This window comes from Ctenopharyngodon idella, chromosome 5 (genome assembly GCF_019924925.1).
Source record: "Ctenopharyngodon idella isolate HZGC_01 chromosome 5, HZGC01, whole genome shotgun sequence".
In the NCBI taxonomy this organism is placed as follows: Eukaryota; Metazoa; Chordata; class Actinopteri; order Cypriniformes; family Xenocyprididae; genus Ctenopharyngodon; species Ctenopharyngodon idella.
In genome coordinates, this window is record NC_067224.1 from 17,426,408 (window position 1) to 17,452,492 (window position 26,085).

At 37.8% G+C, this 26,085-nt stretch overlaps 2 protein-coding genes across 4 annotated transcripts in view; both read left to right on the forward strand.

Moving 5' to 3' along the window:
* Positions 1-26,085, forward strand: part of poc5 (POC5 centriolar protein homolog (Chlamydomonas)) — a 703,663-nt gene that overhangs the window by 81,829 nt on the left and 595,749 nt on the right. The window lies entirely within an intron of this gene.
* The window catches only part of edil3a (EGF-like repeats and discoidin I-like domains 3a), a 193,161-nt gene continuing 176,612 nt past the window's right edge, over positions 9,537-26,085 (forward strand). For 2 of the 3 annotated variants that reach the window (XM_051893455.1, XM_051893457.1), the window contains exon 1: positions 9,538-10,120. In XM_051893455.1, coding sequence (XP_051749415.1) covers positions 10,057-10,120 — 64 coding nt within the window. In that variant the 5' untranslated portion in view covers positions 9,538-10,056. Of the gene's footprint in view, positions 10,121-26,085 lie in introns of all 3 variants that reach the window. The other variant, XM_051893456.1, reaches the window with a different exon arrangement.

The following is a 26,085-nucleotide window of genomic DNA, read 5'->3' on the forward strand; positions in this document are numbered from 1 at the left end:
TTGTTTGTTAGCTAGCAAATGTTACTCAAAATAATGGCCGTCAGATGTTCGCTGCAGAGAGCAAAATGACGAAAAAAGAATAAAAAAATACATATCATAGGCAGCAAAGAACTAGAACAAACAGGATGAGAGTAATACTGGAACATTATCACTGTGTTCATGTCAGGTCATGTTCTCTGGTCTTCAAATGTACATTTACAGTAGGCTATACTGTATATAAAAATATAATATTCTTATTTTATTTATATTTGCTGGTTTGCAGAGCATCATTTGCCACTATGTGCTTGAGGAATAAAATAGGCTGGATAAAATTCTAGTTTCCAGTAGCTCTACTGTAAGCAGGAAAACCACATGAATTCCAGTCTATGTTTCTTGGCTTGTTTAAATGGGGGATAATATAACCTCTGCTCCGTCTATTGGGGACAAAGTAGAACAACATTTTTCATTCAACGATTCAGTGTCTGACAGCCAGCAAACTAATATAAATGCAGCATGGGACCAGCAGTCAGCAAAATGAAACAAATATGACTTTCAAACACAGACAAAACTGAAAGTGCAGATTCCTCTTAATTTAGGCCAAGTGCTTCACAAAACTTCTACAGGGTTCCTTGGCTCGATGCGTCAGAGGAACAGATGGAGAACGTAGAACAGTGGCAGAGAGCAGTTATTATGGTCTCGCACATTAACAAAAAAAAAAAAAAAAAAAAACTCACTGCAACATAATAGAGTCTTTGTCGGATCTGCTTTCCCAAGCCTGTGGAAACACTGATGCAAATGTATATTTTAAAGATCATGATTTGCAGGGTGTTTTGAGCATTGCCCCTTTGAAGAAGGAGCTCAGGGGCTTTTGGGAGGGTATTGCACTGCTGTATCCCACTGAGGTTCAGGAAGACAAAAGTAATATTCTCTAGTGAATTAATGCAGTGTCGCTAATTCTGTCTTCCCTGCCTCTCCTCTCTTAGTGCCGTGGGGTTTGAAAGAGCGAACAGAGTAATGAACATGGAAAAAGAGCGACTACTGCCAAAATTCAAAAACATGCTGCTGAAGGATGGATGGAAGGCAAGAAAAAACATTGAAAAGGCTACTCAAATCCCCTACTTCTAGAAGAGGACTCAAAGGATTTAAAAAAAAAAAAAAAAATCCCTGAAAAATTGACAACAATGAGCGTTCCGCAGGTATAAGATGGCATATGCATTAAATAAAAAATATCAGTCATAAGCCTTGTGGATGTGACAGTATGTACAGGCAGTAGACAATGAGTAAATCTTGTTTCTATACCATTAAAACGCTGGGTATTTTAACATTTATGGGTAGCCTATTACTGAGTATTTTAACCTTTTTTGCGGTAATCAACATGATGCTGCAAGTGCTGTTGATTTGAGCTTAACTTACTAAACCCTGAATATTGATTTTGTCAGTAGGAGAGAAATTTTTTGAATAAGTGTAATGAATCCTGAGGTACTTGGATGTAAGATAAATAGTACACCTTGCTGCAACTGAATAATTTATATTCCTGCATTCTTGCCCATATGGCACAGTTATTTTGTTTTGTATAGGATTACAGCAGTAGAGCTCTATAAATATATTCAGCTTTCAGCATTTACATGTCTTATTCATAGTTTATACAACCTGTAGAGGTGTCCCTGGTATGATCTGCTCTTCACACGTGTTACATACAGAAAGAGCATTAAGCCTCTAAACTACCCCTCAGAGGATTAGGAAAGGGTTTTACAATTTTTGAATGATGGTAACCAGCTGTGTCTGATGTGATGTATATGGAGATGCTCCACTTTATTGTCTGTAATTAATTAAACGTCATATCAAATCACCAGGGACTGGAAGTCAAATGTTGTAGGCCATGTCGGATAAATATTCATACCAAACTCCATCATCCACAGTTGAACCAGCCAGCATAAGGATTTTGCTCTTTTTTAGGCTAATGAAGGGTATAAAGTGGTGTGATAAATCGACAGCTCGGGTTTGCTTTAAATTGTTTTATATTTTAATGTGGGATTAACGTACTCCACAGTCTGTCAATGAATCAAATATTCAAAGAGATGTGTGTCCATTAAAATTAATGGAATTACTAAGCGCAATAAGTACACTTAACCCATTAAAATAGAGATTTCTACATGAAAAGCATAATGATTTGGATAGAGAAGAACGGAGTGTGTTGTAACACCACAATCTTTTCTGTTGGTTGAGTAGACAGGATGGTTGTAACACTTTCCAGTGTACTTCAAATGGACCAACAAAGACTGCACGGAACGGGAAAGTTTATACGCTTACATTTTCCATAGTTGTGAGAGACTAACATACACATTGTAACAGTCACCAGCTCAGTCACCTTCCCTGCACTCCATTTCCCAGCATCCCTTCTGTTCCTCACCGGTACACCATCATCAATCACCTGCACCTGAAAGCCATCACCATTGTTAGCACTTATCAGCACACCACTACTTAAGTCCCATGTTCACTCCACCATGTTGTCTGGTCTCGTCTATGGATGTCATTACACATACCTGGGCTACTTATCCGCGACTTACCCGAGCCATCCGGATCTTCTTTCTCCCATCTTAGTTTGTCTGTTCTCCATCCGTCGTTGATTCCATTCCTGCAAAGAGACATACCTCTATTACCACTTCAGCTAAGTGACTGTTCTAAAGTGCATGTGCCAATACTCACCTGCATTCTCCGTCTGCCAGTTTCCGTGCCTGTTCTAAATAAACAACCTGTTATACACTTACCTGTCTGCCTCCGGCTGTGCCCCGACACACATAAACATCTTAGTTTTTTTTCCCATTTTATTTTTAGCAATGTATTTGTTTATGTACCAGAAATATCCTTATTTTTAATAAGAAGGATAGTTCTCCCAGAAATGTAAACTCTTTCATTCTCATGCCTTTCCAAACCTAAAACATAAAGATTTTTTTCAAAAATGTTGGGAACCAAACAGTTTTGGTGACCATTTTTGTATGGAAGAAAAAAAAAATGTACAGTGTCCTTTTTACATTACATGTACTTACTATAGTAATAGCAGTAAATTATGCATAATTATATGCAACTTACTCTAAACCAAACCCTATAGTAAGTATGCCACACCCTGGTCTCGGTTCCATCATTTGCCCGTTCGCACTTCCCAGAGCTCCCACACCTGACGCTCATTATTAGAGCGTGTGGAGCGTATATAAACACTCGCTTGTGCCCCGATTTGCCTACTTATACTATACCCTAAAAGTATGTACTGTTTTTGTGAGGAAAAAGTACATACTTTTGAGTGTGTAGCAGAATAGTAGGCAAGCTTTGGGACATACAAAACTGTGTCTTTAACGGACAGCTCTGTCGCTTAGTTACGTGCATCCTGTCACCATTTAAACTGCCCTGTCAATCATCTTGTCACAGTTAAAATCATCCACATTCAATTTAATTTAATTTCCTACCATTTCAGAGAGAAATGTAGTAGCACGTTGCTGCCAGTCGTGGGTCTTTCATGCTGATAACTCTCCTAATGTGTTTGCAGTTTGCATAATGATGCATTAAAAAGTTAATGACCAAACGTATCTTAACAAAAGTTCACAATGTTGTTGCAGATGAAATATAACATGGATGACATTGAATAAATATCTTTTCATCAGGTTAGACACTGATAATTAATTACAAAACCCGTTTATCTAAACCTTAATCGTCGGAGTCGCACATTCATCATGTTTGTAGTTTTTTAACACTTTTAATTTGTGTTTGAAGTTCTGATCGAATCCTCATCATCCTCAATACACAATGGGTTATGGGCAATATTAGCCATTAGAGTGTGTACGGATCTGCACTCCGAATCGGGGTCTCTTTGGAATACTCATTTCAACATACTACAATTTGGGACATACTAATTCTATTTTCGAATACTATTTAGGAGGGATAGTATGCAAATTGGGAGGCAGCAACTGAAACAAAGATCAGTCTGGGTCTGGCTTTGAAAGCTGTAAAGGAAACTTAACATGCTCATCTGCAAAGGACCAAACTCACCAAATGTTTCCTGTTATGACGTTTGATTCTCTGAAAGGACACAAGTTGTTTTAGTTTGATTCTGAACCGTCCAGTGTAAACTTACTAGAGATACATTCTGTTCTTCGTTTCAAAGACTGTGAAAGACTTTAACTGTGAATACCAACCTGAGTTGTTTGATGCCTCATTTTAAAAACTGTGAGAGATCTTATCTGTGAATACTTACCTGAGATATGTTTGATGCATCATTCCAAAGACTAGGAAAAGCCTTACCTGTGAATACTTACCTGAATTATGTTGATGCATCGTTCCAAAGACTAGGAAAAGCCTTACCTGTGAATGCTTAACTGAGTTATATTGAATGCATCACTCCTTTGACTTTGTGAATGATTACCTGTGAATAACTACCTGAGTTGTATCCTGTTCTGCCCTTTCTGGTGAAAGCTTTCCTGCTTTAAGTCTGTGCGTTTCCACCCGTTGTTTCTCACCAGTCCAGTCATCTTGCTTGTCATATATTGGTTTCAATAAAATGGATTCACAAAATAACTACCTTGCCCTAGTATCATTACAGAAAAGCCAGACCCTGAATCATGATTCCAGCGGTAGTTTTCCTTAGACCCAAAGCTTTGCTGTGCACTATTTTTCAGGATGGCTGGGAAATCAATGACTATGTGGAAGGAGTTTTTTGAGTGTTGCCATCTGACCAGGTGGGATGACCAGGTTCTTAAAAACTGTTTTGTGGGTGGAATGGATGACAACATCAGTCCATTGTTGCTGGTGGGAGACTCCAGGGTGATACTGGAACAATTTTTGGACAGTGTTCTGTGGCTGTGTGGCTCAGCATATATAGTCAGAGAGGTGGACAACAATGACAGCGCCACTCAGCTTCAGTCCCTCCAGTCCAATCATGATGTCCTCGATCATGTGCACCAAGCCCATAAAGAGCTAATGTCTGTCATCATGGAGCTAAAGCTGTCTGAGAAGGTGTGTTGTACTTCCGTACCTGTGGGAGTCTTGGTGGAGCTAGATGAGGAATAAATGATCATCACAGTCCATCTGCATCAGAGAGTTTCAGTGTTTCCCACCTGAAACTCTGGAAGTCTTGGTTTCCTTCTATGCCTAATCCCGATCCCTGTCATTGTCAATTCTCCTCTAGCTCCAAGTCTCCTATGTTGATGCTCCCACTCTGCCTCCCACTACCACATCCTCAGCCATGTCAGTAAAATGGACGTTCTTGAATTGTATGTCTGCCCAGTCCTCCAGACTTGCCTGCACTGCCTCTCTTCAGCTATTCGGCTCATGTTGATTCACCTCAGTCTGAGTCTGTGCCAGCCCAACCCTGGATGGTCGACCCTGTACCTCCACGTAGGATCACCAGTCAGCTTCACCATGGCTCCTCACTCCCTCTGCTCCACCTGGGACCATCGTTCCTATGGCTCCACCAGGCTTCCTCGTCCCTCCAGCTCTGCCTTGGTCAGCCGTTGCTTTGTCTGTGCCACAGACTTTCAGGCCTTCAGCTGCGCTTCGTCCCTAAACCCCTTCGGCTCTGTTGGGCTCCTCCTTTCCTCCAGCTCCACCTTGGTCCTCGATCACTCCGCCTTCATCTCAGTCCTCTGATACCCTGCTCCACCTTGGTTTCCTGTCACTGCAGCTCCACCCTGCCCTCCAGGACCTGAGTCTCCACCCTGGCCAGCTCCATCTTGGTCTGTCGGCTCCCTGGTTTCTCCTGCCAAGTCTTCCTCATGGTTCCTCCCATCTTCATCTCCATCTTGCAGGGGGTTATTCCCTGGTTTCTCCCTCCCTCCACTCCCCCATGGATTATAGGGAATATTTTGGAGCATCTGGAATCCCCTCCTAGAGGTGGGGGTAATGTCACAGCCACACCCTGGACTCGGTTCCGTCATTCGCCCTCTCTCGTTTCCCAGAGCTCTAACGAGCCGCACCTGATGCTTGTTATTAGAGTGTGTCAGTGTTGCCAATTTAGCAATTTTATTTCTTTTTTTTTTTGTCACTAGATTTAGTGACCTCCCACCCCTTTTGAGACTTTTTAAAAAGTTTAAGGACAAATCTAACAACTTCTTGGACAAACCTTATCTAGATTCTTATTTTGCCAACTGATCTATATTCATATTTATATAGATCAATGAATTTGCCATTATGATGTCATCTAGTGACATTTAGCTACCAGTTTCAGCTACTTTCAATTGAAAGCAGTTGGCAACACAGGAGTGTGTGGAGTGTATAGAAAAGCTGAAACAAAGATCCATCTGGGTCTGGTTTTGAATGCTGTAAAGGATACTTACCATGCTCATCTGCAAAGGACCAAACTCGCCGAATGTTTCCTGTAATGGTGTTTGATTCTCTGAAAGGACACAAGTTTTAGCTTGATTTTGAACAATACTGGTGGAAACTTACTGGAAATGCATTCTGCTCTTCGTTTCAAAGACTGTAAAAGACTTTACCTATGAATAATTACCTGAGTTTTGTTTGATGCATCGTTCCAAAGACTTTGAAAAGCTTTACCTGTGAATGCTTAACTGAGTTATGTTGAATGCATCACTCCAAAGACTTTGTAAATACTTACCTGTGAATAATCACCTGAGTTGTATCTTGTTCTGCCCTTTCTGGTGAAAGCTTTCCTGCTTCAAGTCTGTTCGCTGCCACCTGCTGTTTCTCACCCGTCCAGTATTCTTTAGACCTTTATATAAACTGACTCAAAAAATAAATTGTAAAAGTGTTCAGCATTCAGCAACAAATGATTTTTCAGATGTTCTAGACTATTTTAATTAGTAAAGTGCAGGATATATTAAAATTCAGTGCATTGCTTTGGCAAGCATACTAAGCAGGGCAGAGGGTGCCTGAGCCCTCCCAAGCTCTACAGCACACCACAATTTTCCAGTGTAAATTTGTGGTGAAAATAATACTGCAGTGCACTCTAATTGAGAGCCATTGGGGCAGTTGTGAGACTGCCCTGCATATTTTCATGTTACCTTACGTAAACCTTGCTCCAGACAGAGATGATATATAAATCCGCTTCAGCTATGTGCATATTAGTCTGCATCAGGTCAGTAACTAGTTGGCATATCTGTTCTTCCTAGGTGGGGCAGCAAATCAAATCAATGAAAATATAAATCCTTTAGTTTAAACATGCTCATATGAATAGCCTTCATATAGTTCTGTTGTGTTTATTTTATGTTTTTTTCTGAGAATAGACATAACTTTCTATTCCTCACTGGAAAGTCCTCTACGTGTGTGTCTTGTGTGTAAAAGCCTGTCAATCAACATTACAGCGCCACCCTCAGGCTGAATAACATTAGACCGCTGCCAAAACTCCCTGCATGTGTTCAGCGATTAGAACGTTCATGTGACATGCGTTTTCGGTCGTGTAGGGTAGACTAAGATCGTTTCTGAAACGCTGTGGAAACGCCTGTGTAGACTAGGATCGTTTTCATTTTAAAACGCCATTTTAAAATGAAAACACATGTAAACGGGGCCTAAGGCATTTTTGTTTTAAAACGCATAAGTTTTGCTATAGTTATGCCTGTCGTTTACACTACGCCGCGTTTTCGAACCTCGAAAACGGAGACTTTTGAAAACGCTGCACAGCCCGTTTTAGTTTGAAAACGCCGGGGTTGCGTTTCAGTGTAAACGTACCAAAACGGAGACTTTTGAAAACGATGCCGTGGCTGCCCACATTCACTCTGCGTATCCTTGGCGGCCGTGTAATGGCTGCCCACGTTCGCTGTGCGTATCCTTGATGACCGTTTAAACAATAACATGGAGACTGCAATCTTTGCTGGTTTTGTTGTCATTTTTAGCAGCCATTGTGCAGTTAAACTCAGCATATTTTTAACCCTTAAATGCATACCTCGGGTCTTTATCGACCAGGGACGTCATTCACCTACCCTCCTCCTCATTCATTTTTTTAAAGTTAGACATCAACCTTCTTAGTATTCCTCAATCAATTCATTATAAACAATAACAAGAAAAAAAAAAAAATCATAAAATTATAAAAGAATGCCTGTTTTACCATTCATTTTTTTGTAAAAATTGTATAGGGTCACTAACGACCCCAGGTGTGTATCAGTGTAAGTATATTTTTTTTCTGCACAACAATAATTTAATCTTTGATGACGGAATAAGTGCAATTCACCTTTATTCCACAAGGTGGCAATTTCTGATACACAATGATGAAGAGACATTTCATTCAAACAGAAAACGAAAGAATCATTAGCAAAACGTGAAATGGCTTGGCGATTTACTGCAGAGCAATGACTGAACGCAATCAAACATGACTGTCACTGTCATTTGATGGATCTGGTGAAGCTGTTAGCGATCAAAATATTGATTTTGAAGATGTGTTGAAAATGATAGTTTTTTTTTGAGATCGCGAATAGGCTCATATTCGCCATCTCAAACATAATCTCAAAACTATCTGCTGAATGTAGCCTACTGGGAAATGAGCTCTGACGAGGACAGTGATGATGGCATAAAACATCTGCTCAAAATGAAACCTTCCAAGCTCCAGAAGGTAACAAAATATGCTTTATTTTATTCTTCTGTAATTGTTACTCTAATATCAGAGGAGTTTTATATTATCGCGACAGGAAGAGATCGATCCGGGTCGCTAAAGACCCGAATATGTAAGAATGATTGGCGAAACATTCATGCATTTAAGGGTTAATACTGCAGCTGCTTACATGCGCAAGAGGCAACTGTTTACACTTGTACACGCATGCCCAGTGTGCATGTACAGTCATGTGACATGCATTTTCGGCTGTGTAGTGTAGACGGAGATCGTTTCTGAAACGCTGTGAAAACACCTGTGTAGATGAGGATCGTTTTCATTTTAAAACGCCGTTTGAGACACTGTTGCAGCGGTGTAATATTCTATAACTTGATGACAGCAAACATTCTGAGCCTTTTAGAACACATAGGCCGTTTACATTTAACAACAAGGCACACGTTTCTGCGTGAGTTTGTTGTTTTCTGAAAAAAACTTGTAAGTTTGTAATGTGCGATCCTTATTAATTTAGTTTATGATACCCAGTTTTCTCTGTAATACGAAGTCGGCAAGCGTATAAGTGCTTAAAATCTGATTAGATTTTATTATTATTATTATTATTATTATTATTAATTTATTTTTTATTCCAATCCTTTGAGTGGCTATATTTGTTTTAGTTTTATTTTCTGCCTTGGATTAAAATGTTTACTATTTGTTTACCCTTCACATTTTGAAACTGAACTTTTTTTTTTTAAATGAAATGTTTGGATTAGTGTGATGGGGCATGCCATAATAACAGTAATTAATGCATTAAAATGATTTCAACTGTTTTAAACTCACTCAGGTCGTGAGGTAGGTTGTAGCGCCGGCGGTGCACTCTCTGTACTTTATTTTAGTTTGTAACAGATAAATATGGGACGATCATATCAAAGTTTGATACAAATAGCGCAGACTTTAAAGCAAAAATTGTTACAGCAATCCCTCGTCTCCCCTCTACAGGGCCATCCCACTATCTCACCTACAGACATAGAGAGAAGAGAGTGTGTGTGTCATAAGTCTGTGATCGGAAGGGAGGTCAGAACAGTTAAGCCTCTGTACCTGTTCTACATCAGAGCAAAAAGAGCGTCTTTTGAAATACACTGACAGTGTCCCACCCATTTGGATTTCGCCGTTCGTTCTGTGTATTGGAGGTTCCAGGGCTGCTGGGGAGGAGCGAGGCTCGTCTTTATCAGTAAGACAGCGCCGCTGCTCGAGCGCTACACTGACCGTCTGCCGCGCGCAATCACCGTTTGATCGGGACCCGCGCGGAGTCTCTCCGTTATCTCGCCGCGTGCCACTGCAGCAGAAGGGCAAGAGAAACTCCTGAGAGGATCACTTATTTCATCTCCGCTGACCCTTCCTAGGAGAAAAACACTGACTTTACTGACACCTGTCCAGGGAGATACTTAGTAGAAAACCATTGCGTGTAACTCAGTGGGAAAAAAAATAAGTTTTAACCGTAGGTACCGTTGGACGTTTGTAACCTTGGAACTCGTAGCTGCTGTTCGGTGAGGATGGGACCGTTGCTCGTCTCCATCGCCCTCTGCGTGCACCTCGCTGTCCCGCATCTCGTCAAAGGTGAGTGGCAAAGCGCAGGATGCATGTTTTATTTTGTGAGTGATGATGTTTAACTTTCAATTCCTGCAGGACAGGGAGACAAAATAAGAACTGTTATATTTTGGCACATCGCAGAATGCTCTTAAAAGGCACGTTTAAAACAAAATGTTTACTGTGCATCTCAAACATGCCCTGAAATTAACCACAGAACGCATGATTAGTTTGCAGTGACTGTATATGAACACAAGTCAGATGAATATTTAAAAATGTCATTCATTATAACTCATGCTGTTTTTATTGGTCAAATAGGTAGTAGGAGAAACATTATTTACACAGTATCCCATTGACAGGCTGCTACGGCTTTCATGATCATACTCCCACGGTTTTTACATCTATGGCAAGCTCTTTTAACATTTAATCCTTAAAAACGATCAAGTTTCGGATTTATGCTACCAGTTCTTGTGATTTATTTTAATGATTATCCAGGTAATCCAGTAGACTAGCTATCCTTTTTTTTTTTTTTTCAATTTCACCAATTATTTCTTAGTATATCCCATCAACAGTCATAAACTTAATAGATACTATTCACTATGCTTATTTATTAGTATACTAATATACTTCTCAATCAATCAATCACTCAGTAAATCAATTTATTTACATCATTAGTTAATGACTGCTTATTCTTATCCCTAGTTACTAGTGTCTATTCCAGCTTTATGTTTATGTATGGGTTCAGGTGTGCCTTGAAAAAAAGTCAGCCTAACTAAATGTAAAACTGGAACAGGTATTAGCAACAGTTTGAACCAACCTAATGTCATGGGAAATCATAAGTATTTTACGAGGTGACGATTTCATATGAATTCGATTTGATTCATACAAAAGCGTACGATTTTCAAACAAATCTCATTATGAAGGACCACCCCTAACCCCACCCCTAAACCTACCCCTAAACCTACCCGTTACTGGGGTTTAAACAGATTGTACGAATTAGCCACCAATTCAGCAAAACGTAAAACGGTTACGAACTGCCGTGAGATTTTGTTGGTTTGAACATACTAGTCTGTAAATAGCGGATCATCTGAATCACAGATCATCATTGAATTAATGACGAATACTTGCAGTTTGTTACCAGTTAACCAATAGTTACTTGTCAGTATTGAGATGACAAGCAATACAGTAGACATTAGTGACTAACTGATGCTAGTCACTGTAAGTAAACAGTATGATTATTTTATGAAGTTACTGTAGAAAAAACTGCAAAAAAGGGATATTAGTCAATAATGGATTACTTATATAATGGATGACTAGTAATTAAAATGTAAATCCTAGTAAAATAAAATAAAAAATATCTACTAGTTAGTTTTAAGGAATCACTGTTAAGATAGCTTGCCACATTACATCAGTATTTTGAGAAATAGAAGGAGACTGATCAGTTGACATGCTGGATGGACTAGAGATCCATTTACCAGAGCTCAGTGGATGTTTCTTCTTGTTCTTATCGATCTCCAGTCACAGCGAATGTTTTCTTCTATAGTAGACATGAGAGTAATTCATATCCATTCGGATTCAGATGTGCTGTCATTGTAAGAGTGGACAGGTTTCCTGCCTGCTTCTTTCATTGTGAGATTCGCAACACCTAGATTTCAACATTATTTAGAGTAGACACAACTGCTGTATAACATCTTAAAGATAACGTTCAATGATGTCATGATCCCACTCATAATAATCATTACAAATAAAATCATTGTGTTTTGGCATGAAATTAGATTTAGGTACTGTGGCATATGTGTTTACTAGCTTATTAACTTGTACACACTATTTTAGATGCTTCAAATGTGATTGTGGACATTCAGACCAGCATTCTGACTCTCTAGCAATAAAAACAAAAGTCTCATCCTCCATCTGGAACAAATGTAGAAATTCCATGCATTCTAAGGGAAGAAGGGAAATCTTATTGCTTAGTTGCTCTAATATAGATTGAGAGACTCTGTGGAAGTCCCAGTTTCGATTATATATTTGCACAGTACGAATATATAACTAAAAAAAAAAACAATGTGGATAAGATGTCTCAGATAATTTGGAAGAATTTGAGAAGAAATGTCTAAGTTCATACTGAAATTTTGATTGCAGACTTTGGTTTCTTGGCAAATCTGAGCACAGTTTAAGACACTGAGATCTCTTCTGAATCTCTAGAGGAGACACATGGGAGATTACTTGGATCTTTTTTTGTCTTGAGAAAAACCTGAGAAGAAAAATTGTTAAATATGCTCTCTACTGAATCTCATTGCAGTCTAGGAGAAACCGTTCTCATCTGCGCTTTTTTTTTCTCCCTGAGGGGATGAACCTGTTTTCTGAAAGTGTCTCCTTGAGGCTGCAAGAGCACTGAAGTATATAATGATGAAGTGTTCTCACGCTTTTTAGAGGCGATGAATTGTGAATACCTCATCATTTAGCTATATGTTCCTCAAAAGCAGATGTTATCACTTTCTAAGTTTGGATGCTGCTTAAGTATAGACATATCAGTCCAAACATTTTTCAGCTGAAAGCTATGTTCCTGGATATGAGAACTAAATATTATAGTAAACTAATATTTGAACATAAGTTGAATGCTTGTAACTTTGTTTGTAGCTTCCCACAGTCTTCTCGACTTCACAGGTCTGTGATTTTAAGCATGCTCACCTCTTCCAGTCTTGCTGTGCTAGGAGCTATAATTGTAACTGAGCATGGCCTCAGAGCTTCCTGGTGTCAACTGTGCTTCTGCAGCTTGGAGCTGCAGCCTCCTCCTTGAATAATGGATTGTTAGCTACAATACCTCAGGGTGCACTTGTTCCTTGGCTTGGTGAGAGAGTGAAATCATCAGTGGCAGTTCTTCAATTAATCACAGCACATTCAGACGTCACACATTCGACATGCTTCAAGGTGTGATTTGGTGGCATGCCACACTTTCAGTCACGTTTTCCTTTGTTTCTTACACATGAGTTAGAAACTTCATAGAGTTTCTTTTCTATTATAGTTAAAGGTAACTAATATTATGTTAAGTTAAAGGAATAGTTCACCCAAAAATTAAAATCCTGTCATCATTTAGTCACCTTTTTGTCATTCCAAAATGTTTTTTATTTATTTATTTATTTATTTATTTTATGTTAAAATATTTGCTATCAAAATTTAATTTAGGTTAATGTCCAGTGGTGGAACATTTGTTTTAACAAACCAATATCTATGGAAGCGTACAACAAATATCTTGCAGTATGTCGCATATTTTTTTCCACTGTGTGCGAGACTGTGTGGGAGATTTCAGTGGCTGTTTTCATTGATGCATGTAACTGTCGGGGGGCAATTACAAGCAAACACCCTATTCTCAATGTCAGAGGCCACAGCTGCTGGCTTGAGCGAATCAATGCTCCTTAAACATCTCTCGCCTGGAAAGATTTGCTGTGCATCGTCTCATGCCATTTTGCTACATATGAAAATGCTGTGTGGCTGATAAAAAGGCATTTGGTTTGTTAAGCTACCGACCGTCTCAGACAGACCGTGAAATAACACTCGCTGATGACAGGGGGCATGTTGCTATATGTATGTTCTGTTTTTTTTGTTTTTTTTTATAACACGTTTCATGTGTGCGGAGTCTGTGGACACCTTTTAACTCAGGGTACTTGGATAGAAATCAAATTTTTAAAAATCTTTTTTTTTTTTTTTTTTTTTTTTTGACATGTTGTTGCTCAACTTCTGTATGGAAGCCTGTTTCTTTTCAGAGTAAAAACATAAAATGTATAATAGTGAGAAAACTATTAAACTATTAAAACTATGTAAGATATAAAGTAAGAATTATGAGAAATAAATTCTCGTTTACGAGAACAAAAGTTGAAATTCCAAGAAATAAAGTTACATTTGTGAGAAATAAAGTCACATTTTGAAACATAAAGTCACAATTATGGCAAATATTCACAATTATGAGAAATAATTACAATTATGTGAAATGAAGTTGCAACTCGTAGATGTAAGGTAAGAATTATGAGAAACAAATTTCCAAGAAATAAATTTGCAATTATGAGAACTAAAGTTCTGTCATCATGGCAACTCTGAGTGTTTGGCATGGTAATGGATATGAAAATGTTGATATGTTTGGTATCTGCTATGCTGCTGCTGCAGAGCAAGGAACTTGCTACTGCCGATACATACACGACACGCTGCTGTGAGCAAGCTATACAAAATAGCATAAATGAATTACCCATAGCAGATCTGTACAGGTGGAGCTGGGGAAGGTGGAGGGTTTCAGAAAGTGCACTGCAGTTCTTGCAAGCAGACTCAGTTAAGGACCTATCAGCCTGCGCCAACTAGAGTTTCATGACATAACTTTGTATTTGCAGTTTCAAGAAATTGTGTTGATAGAAATTGCAGTTGTGAGATATAAAGTCACAATTACGGAACATAATTGGAATTATGTGAAATAAAGTTGCAGTTGTGAGATATAAAGTCACAATTACGAAAAAAAAAATAAATAATGAGTCACATTTGTGAGAAAAACACATTGTGAGAAAAGAAGTCATAATTTTGAGATTACATCAAAATTAGCTAGATTTTTCTTCACAGTGGAAATGGGCTTTTCGTATCTCATTAGATGAAGTTTATGAGTGACTCATCCCATGACATCCTCTATTTATGCATAGCTTTGTACTTGCATGTATTTTGTGAGTAGTGAATCTGTTCACTACAGTTTAGACATCAAAAGCTTTATTTATCAGTATTGCATTATATTTTCCATGTTGTATTGGGCACACTATCCGTGACAGTGTAATTTTTTCCCAGCTTGAGGACAAGAGTGTGTTTGACAGAGGACCCATGTTGAGAGTGTGAGACAAATTTGTTCTGGTTGGTTGAGCCTGTGGGCCCTTAAGCTCTAGTAGTTCAGGTCTTTATCCCGCACACATGAACTGTGCTGTCAGCGTCAGCTGGCCACTTCATTAGAAAGGCTTCCCTGCGTGAGTCCTGCATGCTTTATTTATTGTGTGACATTTGCGATTACATTGTGGAAAAATTCAAAGTAAGCACCTTAGAGAAACAATCCACTGTGGGCTCTCCGTCTAACGAGAAGACCATCAGCTGTGTGGAAAAAATAGATTTGCTCATTAAATAGGCCTAGTTCAGATGCAAAGCGCAATCAGATTCCTTGTTAAAAATGTAAATGTGACCACAGCATTTTCCCAGAGTGAACTTACAGAGTGAAATACTGAGTTGATTGTAATTTTGAGCGTTGACGTGAGCTTTTTTATGATGGAGTACCAGTTGAATTGTTTTTTTAGTTAAGCAAATGACTTTCCTCCCTTGAGAACAACTTGCAGTCGTATTACACAAGTTTACTATCTGATAGGCTCACAAGGCTCATTTTGCAGGTTGCTAGGAGAAGCAGATAGTTTTGTCATTTGTTTTTTTCTTCCATCACTTTCACTCTCTTTTTAATGAGTGTACAGAGGCCATTTCTTTCTAGATCATTGGTTCTGATAAGGCTCACAGATCACAATTAATCATGAATGAAGCAACATGGCTGCTCTGGTGAAACAGAACTCAATCTTTCCATAATGACCTTCCGTTCTGATGAGGTGTCATTGAACTTTAATCATTGCCCTTCTTTTGCTGTACTCTGGGGTGTAATTGTGGTCATCACTGTCTGGACTGTGCCTATGCAATACAGCTAATAATAAAAGATGGATTCATTCTTCACTTGTTTTGCCAGACTAATGGCACCGTTGGTGTTTGTCAATGAGCAAGATTTGACCTGTATTATGTCATGGTAGGGCACCTCCGTCACAGGAATAAGATCATGCTAGACTGTGTGAAGAATATTAAGGGGTCAATAAGATTTGTCTGGTTAGATTCTTAGATTTTGAAGGAAAAAGAAAACTCAAATCGTGTGCTTCTGGTAGGACCTGCACTAGCAGTTGGTATTCAGATGAAAGGGAATGTAAGTATTATAGACCTCCTTGAAGAATTTGAGGAATTTGTTGTTTGTGGGGGATGCGGTGTTAAGGTGCGCCTTTGGGGATATCATCAACTGCCACTGAGAGATCTAGAGTTTTCTCAATAATGGTGACTATGCAAGATGCCCAGACCTGTGATCTTCCTGCCTGTGGGGCAATCTAGGCTTGGCTGTCTGCTTTGGGAGGAAATATTGCGGTAGGGTATTCTTTTTCACTGTGTCTGATTGCTGCAGATCTTTTCCTTCTTACTGAATGGTAAAGGCATAACAGGAGATGTGAGCTTTTTGTAACAATCCAAGATTGGTATTAAATAAATAGTGGTGCACCATGAGATGAACAATGACATTTTTTTTTTTTTTTTTTTTTTTTTTTAATTTAGGGAGTACTACATAGCTCAACTCTTTGTATAATGCTTATTGGGTTATACTGATTCATTCTATATACATATATATTTTTCACCCTGGGAATGTTAACATCTAGAAGCTTTAGCTCAGGGGTGTCCAATCCTGCTCCTATAGGGCCACTGTCCTGCAAAGTTTATCTCCAATCCCAATTAAACACACCTGAACCAGCTAATCAAGGTTTCACTAGGCATACTAGAAAAAAGTCTTATGCTGTGTTCGAAATCGGCCCCTATACCCTCGTTTACTATTCCCTACATTACTCCACTAATATAGTCCACTTGAAGGAGTGAATGAAACGAGTGAGTGAATTCGGGCACTGAGTGCGTCGGAAGGGCTGCCGATTTCGCATAGTTTGTGCTTGCTGTTTAATAATCATTTGAAACGTAGCAAACTGGCAGCTCCAGTAATGAATATGTTGAACTCTGTCATGGAAACTAGCATGTACAAACCTTAGTTAAACTATTTAATGATCAATTAAAAAGGAATTTATACCTGATAATGATAATGCTGGACCAGCGCGGTTTGGAAAATGAATGGATGATTGATTCAGCTGCGGGCGTCATCTCCTGGCGAGACGCGGGAATTTATTCAGCGTGCGACTCTCACAGTGCATTATGGGTATTCTCTAGACGTTGAGCGTGCATCGGTTGTACACTCGTTATTGCAGTGCATTGTGGGATTGAATGAGTGCACTCAACATCATCCACTATGGTTTCGGACACCACTACAAATGGCTGTAACCTCAAATAGTGCCCTATTTAAGGGTATAGGTGGCGATTTCGGACACAGCCATAGTCTAGTCAGTTGGCGTTAGGTGAACAGCACCCTTGGCACCTATTTAAAGCTCTACTATAGACTCTAACTAAACAAAATACAGTTTTTTTTTTGTTTGTTTTTTTTTTGTTTTTTTTATTAATTTGTAGTGCTTTTCACTAGCACATAATTTATTATGCATAAGGCAAATTTATTTCTGGTTCCTTTTGTCATATTTTGTTGGTCTTTATGACCTATGGTGGGTGTAGTGTGTTATCACCGCCTGTGAGTGAAAGGACATTCATAATGAGTAATGAATTAGAATAGCAGATGGCAGGAAGTCAAAATGAATGAAGATGATGTCACTCCCAAGCAAATAACCCTCTTCTTCTCTGTGGGAAACAAATCATCCTCTTTGAGAACATGGCTACCTCAAGTGGCATTTGTTAACAAGGACCACTGCAGTACTTATTCCAATGTGGCTAACGAGTGATGGGACAGAGGGTGGATTGGATCTGGATTGCTGCATATTTAAACAGTTTATTTAAAGCTGTGCTAAAATTACCTGTGGAGCAAGTTCTCCATATGTTCCCTTAGGTCCATAGCTCTTTTAAGACATTGGTTTAAAGACTAAAGTTGATTAAAGCAAAGAGCTTTGCAAAGAGCTTATTACTTTTAGATCTGACATCAGCAATCATTAACACTAGAACCGCCAGAAGTCGATGTATACCTAAAACCGCCAGCGAGTAAAATGTACCCACGCACACGACTACTGTTTTGATATGGGTAAAAAACGTATTATGTCACTGTATTATGCCTTCACAAAGTAATGTCTAGAGCCATAAAATGATAATGTTTAGTCATCAACTATGTTTTTGTCCTGTTGTTTTATGTTCAAGGCTATTTTAAGCAGGCTCACTTTTCTTAACTGTGAATATAAACCAGCCTGCACTGACAACAAGAATTAGAAGGAAATAAATACGTTATAATAAAATGTCATTAATCGCATATTAAGATAAGCCATGTAATTTAAATTAATAAAATACCCTAAATAGACAATAATGAGCAATAATAATCCACCACGCTGCATAAGATGTAGCCTATGATGCAACGACAAATTCAAGCGCACAGTTTGACTTCATTAATTATTAATTTGTTTAGTTATGTATAATTTGAATAAGAGAACAACACCAATAAACTTGGGGTAATTATTAAAAATGGTTTTATTCATTACATCATAGATCAGAAATATTTTTTGGGTAAAGGGCAGACTAGAATAAATAGCACTCATAACTCATGGCATTTAGTGCCTCTAGTATCTGTTTGGCATCCATAAAATTGCCTTCTTTTATCCATTGTGACTAAAACGGATTACCGCGATCTCATTGGGGGAAAGGTGTTACCTAGTAACACAGAACGTTAAAACATAAGCGGCGCAAAAATGACAGCGCAAAGAGGCATATATGGGTAAATTTGACCCGCTGATGCTCATAGGTATAAATGCCCTGTTTTTTAATCTGGTTTTATCTAAACAAATTTTAACAACAGGGGATTGTAAATAACACTATTTTAGTAAAAGTCAATGACTGGGAGAATTAGATATTTTTTTGAAAATCTGTTACGCACATTTGAAAGACAGCCACGGGTAAATTTTACCCCGTAGCGGTTCTAGTGTTAAACCATATATATATATATATATATATATATATATATGAAGACTTCAGGTGCAAAAGCCTCTAAGTGCCATCTAAAATTATCTTATAAAATGAGCATTTTTATCAAGCTCGTATGTTTAGGTTCAGTAATTTCACTTTAATGGCAATTAATAGGTCCTTTTCATTGCCATTAAAGTGAAATAACTGAACATAAACATACAAGCTTGATAAAAATGCTCATTTTATAAGATAATTTTAGATGGCACTTAGAGGCTTTTGCACCTGAAGTCTTCATACATTTTATATATAAAAAAAAAAAAAAAAAAATATATATATATATATATATATATATATATATATTTATTTATTTATTTTTTTTTTTATTTTATTTAAAATGCAGATTATCAAGCTGCACTTCACCTACACAAGTACAGCACAAGTACATTAGTCAGCAGGGTTGTGCGACATTCCGAACTGGACTGAGAATGCCATTTAAAGTCCAATTTCATTAATGAATTTTAATTGAAGTAGTATAATTGCAATTCAAGTTTGAATGTAAACTATAAAAACTATAAAAGCAAAGTCTGTCAGGACTTTTAATGTTGACTCAACCAGACATGAAAAAAAAAAGGTACAATTTTATGGTTTGGCGAATTCATATGAATCTGTATAATTAGTTTCATAAGAAAACATTTTTTTTTTCCCTTTTTTTAGAAAATATCTAAGCAGAAGGTCCAGCCCTAAACCTAATCTTTAGTGGGGCATAAGCAGATTGTGGGAAAACGTACAAGATTAATATGTATTCGCCACAAATTCGCCTAAATGTTAAATAGTTATGAATATCCATGATATTGTGTTGGTTGACTTGCCAAGGCCTGTTTGAAAGTATTGAGAAAAGTAGAAATCACTGATGTCCTTACAAAATTCAAATTCCAATTCAGCTTCCTGTGGGGTTTGAACAATCCTCACACAAAATATTATGAGTTGAGAAAGAAGGATCTCACACAGTACAGTTTCGAATCAGTAAAATGGTGTGTTGAAGTCAATGTAGTAGAAGACATAATAGCTGACCTCAACTGTATAAGTATGTCATATTCTTTAACGTAAACACCATCTAGGTAAGGTGCTGGGTGTAGGAATTAAGAAGGTCCTAAACATCAGAGAAAATTCAAACATTTCATGTCTAGCCAGGTGCCTCATTAGCAAGTAATTTGGAAGTAAACACAGACACTTGGCTAGTCTTTGTGCAATACTGGGAGTGGGTGGATTGTTTGGGAATTATTGGCTGAACTCCGGTTGTGGTTCTCTTGGGTTCTTTCATATTTTTCTAATTAGATTAGCTCCATCACTCAAACTCCTCAAAAGAGTCTAGCCAGCTCTGTCCAAGTTCTGCACTGACTGCAAGTATACGCACTTCTGTACAGATATGCTGTGCTTAGCAGTCGTGATCTCTATAGAACAGCGTATTCCACAAGTACTTTTGGGTATTCACCATCTCTCTCGCCTCTGCGGAGCCTTGAATTACATTATTCAGCCCCTTTACTGACATGAGATGTAATAAGATTCAGATGCGGATATCAGTTTCATTTATCTAGATCTGAGTGAACTGCGTTGAATGAAGTCACCCCAATTACTCTCAGGCCAAGGTTGATGCCTTGGCTTGTTTATTGATTATCAGAAAACGGAGGTTCAATTTGATACTCGGATGCAAACCTTAAGCTGATTATATTCCTCATGCACAGCCGTTTCGTTTAACACCACTCGCTGTCTGTCTGATCTCGAAGCTTACATCTCCAGTATTCTCTGCTCCCAGACACCCAGTGCTCACAGCATGCTATTGTTAGGCACATTAAGTACATTAACCACAGTCGATATCTGAGTATTTGTCTCTCTTCCCTTGGTTCTGTTCTCAGGGCCATCATCTCACGCTCAGTTCAATGCAATTGCTTTCTTTCGACTAGTTCTGATGTAATTTGATGTTTGAACACCCTTGAATGTATGTGTGTGTCTGTCTGTGAAAGTAAATGGAAGAAGCATGTGTCAAACGTGTGTATGCATGTGTGTGTGTGTATGTCTATATTTTTAGCTTTTATTGTGCGTGTGTTGTTCATTATCGTGCGAGTGCATTTGTGTGTCTATGTGTGTTAAGCAAGTGGATGTGGTTTCTCATAATGAGGTGCTATGTGTGCCATACTCAAAAAGCTTTGAAAGCTAACCCAGAAATGTCATCACATTAATAAGGGCTTCTTCACAACCAGAGAAGCTTTTTCAGAAACTTCTACAGCAGCATGACACCATCCAGTCTCTCCACACACCTACTCATATTAAACCTATATGCTGATGCTACTGTTTATTGATGGTCTTAAATCTGATTGAAGCTGCATCTATCTGTCTAATCTGTCCGTCTGTCTGTCTGTCAATATTTAAAAAAAAAAAAAATACAGTTAGTGTACTTGTTTACTAAAGATACAACAAGCTTACTTGAGATGAAATATGAGAAAAATCAGGGTAAATAATATTAGTGGGTGGAACACTTAGTGTCATTTCCAATCAAGGTGTAATTTTGTCAAATTATGCAAAAATGTGAAAATAATATTTAATTTTATGTAGTATACTAGCTGTTGCTAGCTATGAAATTTGCCTTGATAGCATGAAAAAGGAGTCAGACTTTTTGTGTGTTTGTGTGTGTGTGTTTTAAGAGATTCAGTTTTCTCAGTCCACGGAACTAAAAGTATCTATAGAAGAAACAGCAAATTAGGGAAAAAAGCTTTGGTGCATTTCTCAAATCATTCTCAGATCATAACTGAAATTCTCAAAACTACTTGTTCAACCTCCATTTCAATGGGTGTGATGGTACACAAAAATGATGGTTCGGTACGTACCTCGGTTACGGTTCGGTATGGGTTCGGTACAGCTGGGTGAGAAAACAAAACAAACAAAAAATTCTCTTTTTTATTAAACAATGTTTTACTGAACAAACTGTGTCTCTGTCTTTAAATGTATTCAATTATAATTAAAAATTTCTTAAGGATAAAAAAAATCTATCTCTGCTAATGCTGTAAACTATTAGGGAGCCCTTACTTGCACATTACTATAATAAAGGTTACAATTAACAACAGAGCCCAAATTATTAAATTCACTTGCTATTTATTTTTTAGATATAATCATCAACACTCAAATAATAATAAAAATGTATGCATTGTAAACATGTAAATTACACATATGGCAGTTTTTGCATTCTGTTTCTCCAATTCATTGTTGAAATATAGCGTTAATCATTTACACAGTGGCTGTCATAACTTGTTTTCATGATGGATTTATTTAGGCCTTACATTAACTAACAGGTTAAGTAAAATATAATTAATAAATTGGCTAATATAGTGCATATATTTAGCGAAACAGTTCATTTCTCTAGCGAACTAACAAGCTGTTGACACTGAAGGCTTTTCTGAGGTAAATGTAATGCTACATGACACTGTTTACAAACTTTTACTGACATCTTTCCGCGGTTGAAACACTGATTGAGCGATTACACGAGATACGATACGTTTCAGTAAGTTGTACTGTATCTTTCAACATACCTTCATGTTCATTCTGTAGTAGTGAAGAGGAAGGGATGATCGCGTTCACTTGCGCTCTGCGCTCTCAGAATTTGAAAGATGGCACTTTGTTTCTTATCAAAAGTAACAAAACACAGATCTTATTGCGATTATTGGTGGTTAATGCCAGTTAAAAGTGGTTAGGTTAAAAAGCATTACCGTACACGTACCCTTCTGGATTGGAGTGTGGATCGCCTGTGACTGACTGTTTTCATCGTGTAACTGCATGACGTCACGGTTTGGGATGAATACATGTACCGTTACACCCTTTCATATCATCTAGTCACTTGTGCACATCATAAAAGCAATTTCTCATTCTTTTGAACAAATTGCAAATGCTGTAATACATTCATGCAATTGATTATGTACAAGTGTCCGCTGTTTCCTACATTATCAATTGCTTATGTCATGTTGATCAAAATATATTATATGGTTCCCTGTGTAATAGTCTTACCTTTCATAACATCTAGGCATTAGTTCCTTGCATAAGTCATTAAATGTAAAATGGTTGAACTAGTTGTCAAAAACTGTCAAGCATATTTTCTATACATTTCTATGTACTAACTTTTTGTTAACGTGTCCTGAATTGATGAATTGTGGAGGTGAATTCTGAATTTCACTAATGAAGGGAAATATAAAGTGCTATCAACCAATGATCAACCAGTTCTCTAAAATAGCTCAAAAGTGCATCCCATGAAGCTTCATGTGGCAAGCATATTTAGACAGAACACAACACAGAGTTACACATTCTGACAATGGAAAAACAACAAGGAAACAAACGGGGTCAACAGCTGGGAAGAAGAGGAGTAAGGATGCATACCGGAAGGGTACGGAGGCAAAACCGTGGAAGAGGTGCAGTAGAAGAGGCCAAGATTGTAGACATGTTTCTGAAAAAGGGACACTACCATGTTCTCAATCATGACCTTATAGTCGAGGCGGGTTGAAAGGTACAGCCGAATGTTGGGAGAACAACCGTGTCCTCAATCATTGAAACGTTTGTAGACAAAACAGGTATGTAATCAGATAATGTTCACTATACTGTAATACTGTATACTTACTGTAATGTTATATTACAGTCATTCACTTTCATTTTACATTACACAGTAAATATACTTTATAGAGACATAATGTATATACAGTATGTGTGTGCGTGTGTGTGTATACTGTGTAAATTTGTACTGTTGAAATTGATATATGCCATACAGATGAAGTGCGGTCTTGTGCGTTTTCAATTATTGTCATCAAAATCGTAGCCATAGTGTACATCTGAAAATACTGACAGAGAATACTGTTATTGACAACGTGACTAAGCATTTTGACTATCTCGTTTGTGAACAATGACACAAGGACTTGTCATTCTGATGGCACAGATATGTTCATTGACATAAATACTTACTTTTGAGAGATGAACTAAGGATTTTGAGCAAGTTACAGGCTTTTGCAGGTAATCCATTGTGTGGTGCTGTTTGTATGAAACATTTTGAGAAATGCAGTTACTCCTTTGCAAATCTTAAGGATGATTCAAGAAATGTACCAAAGCGACTGAGAAAAACTGTAAATTATGTCCCAGTGGTTCAGCCTTGAGGACCATAAGTCATGTTGTCACTTGCCATGTGATGCTTTAAACCATCAAGCAAAAGTTTGAGAAATTCGAGAAGGTTCAGTTTGGGTAACCATCGAGATTGGCGCAATCACAACCCCTAGAGACTGGAACTGAGAGTTTGTGATGAGTTGTCCAGCTGTTAGACATTACAGCTCAACCATTCTCATGAGTCGAGACTGTGACACTCTGTGAAACCACATGCTCTCCTAAAAGCTGACTTAGATGGAATGGCATAGCCTCTCGCACCAACTCATGATAATTAGAGAAATGCTTGAAATTCAAACAGGTTGCAAGGGCTTGTTGTGGGGGTTGGCAGCATTTCTTTTTGAAGTTCGAACAGGTTTTTAGAAAACACCTGTTTCCTTCTGCAGGCTGAAACATTTGGTTTTAAGATCAGAGGACTCAATTTTGTTATAGACAGTGTAAGTTTCAGTGTGTAGACAGACTATGTCCTCTTCATTTTTATGAAAACCAATGTTTTTCATGCAAATAAATCTAAATAAGTCTAAATCTAACATAACAGCTGACAAAGCGTGACATTTCGTAAGGCATTAACCAATAGATTATGCAACATTACTCAATATATCACAGTTATTACCTAAACTGTATGAAATCAGAGAGGGATTTTGTAGAATAATACAGAGAGAAATTAATATCAGATATAGCAGACAGAAGAATCATCCCTTGCCTTCGAATGCTTGATTTGTAGTGCTTTACAAAAGCTGCATTTAGGTCAGTGCATTTTAGGAACATAATGCTGAATTGAGTGTTTAATTGATCATGAATCTGTTGTGATACTGAATGTGGATACTTAATTCTTGGTAATTGTAAACTTGCAGTTATGAAAGTCTATTAACAATTCTGGTGATAGAAACTAAACGCACTGGCCTTGTTGGAAGCAATATGACGTTATTAAACTCATTATTTATGATGTATTTTGGTCCATCTGCATTCGCTTTCTATTTTTTATTGCCACTGAGGTTTAGTATGACTGGAATGTTTTGGCCGATTTCACCTCGACTACATTTCCATATCCTCCGTCTTTCATTTGCCTAATTAAATGAATAAATATGCGTTCAGCTTTCTAACCAGTTTACAACTCTGGGTTGTTTTCATTTTTCTCAATAGGCTACTGCATAAATAAACAAGAGTATCATTTCTACTGCACATTTTATTAATCACATTGTGGGTTTTATGTGAGTGCATTTGTTCTTGTGCATATTTGCGTGTGTGTATCAGGAATAGGGTTTGAAAACAAGAACCGGATCTTATTCAGTATTCAAACAATGTTCAGTATTCAAACAATGTTCAGTTCTGTTAACATTTCTAACACATAAATCCTTCTGTAAATTTTACACTGAGCTAAAACGCTCAGAGTTCCCTGCAATTTGCAGTGCTGTTATTAGCTAAAACAAAAACAAAAAATGTTAAATCTTTTTTTGTTAAAGCTGCTATTCGTAACTTTTTTTTTGGTTAAAATGATCCAAAATCAATTTTTGAGCAAGTACATAACCAGCCAGTGTTCAAAATTATTTCCTTACCTTAGCCCAATTCACAATGGTAAGCTTGTAATAATGTTTTCTAATTCGGGTGTTTCTGGTGTATTTCCGAGGGAAATTCGAGCACGCCACTGTTTATCTTTGCGTCTTTACGTCGCGTCTGTTTACATAAGAACGAGTTCCAGCTAGTAGGCTATATCATGTGAGGATGCTGCAGGTGGCGGATCATTTATAGCCTTTTCTCACAGCAGCTGGAATAATTAAACTTATTTTGATGGCGGATTGTATGGTATGACAAATTAACGTTAGATATTAGACTGTACAGAGATTGAAATCTAAAGGTAAAGCTAATACACACTAAATACATGTAGTCACGCAATGCTGATATTGTTAACATTAACAATTTGAGAACAAAGTATAACAATAATAATAATTTGCATGGTTTGATATAGGATTAATCGTATTTTAATCACGATAACGATATCTGCTTCTCTCGAT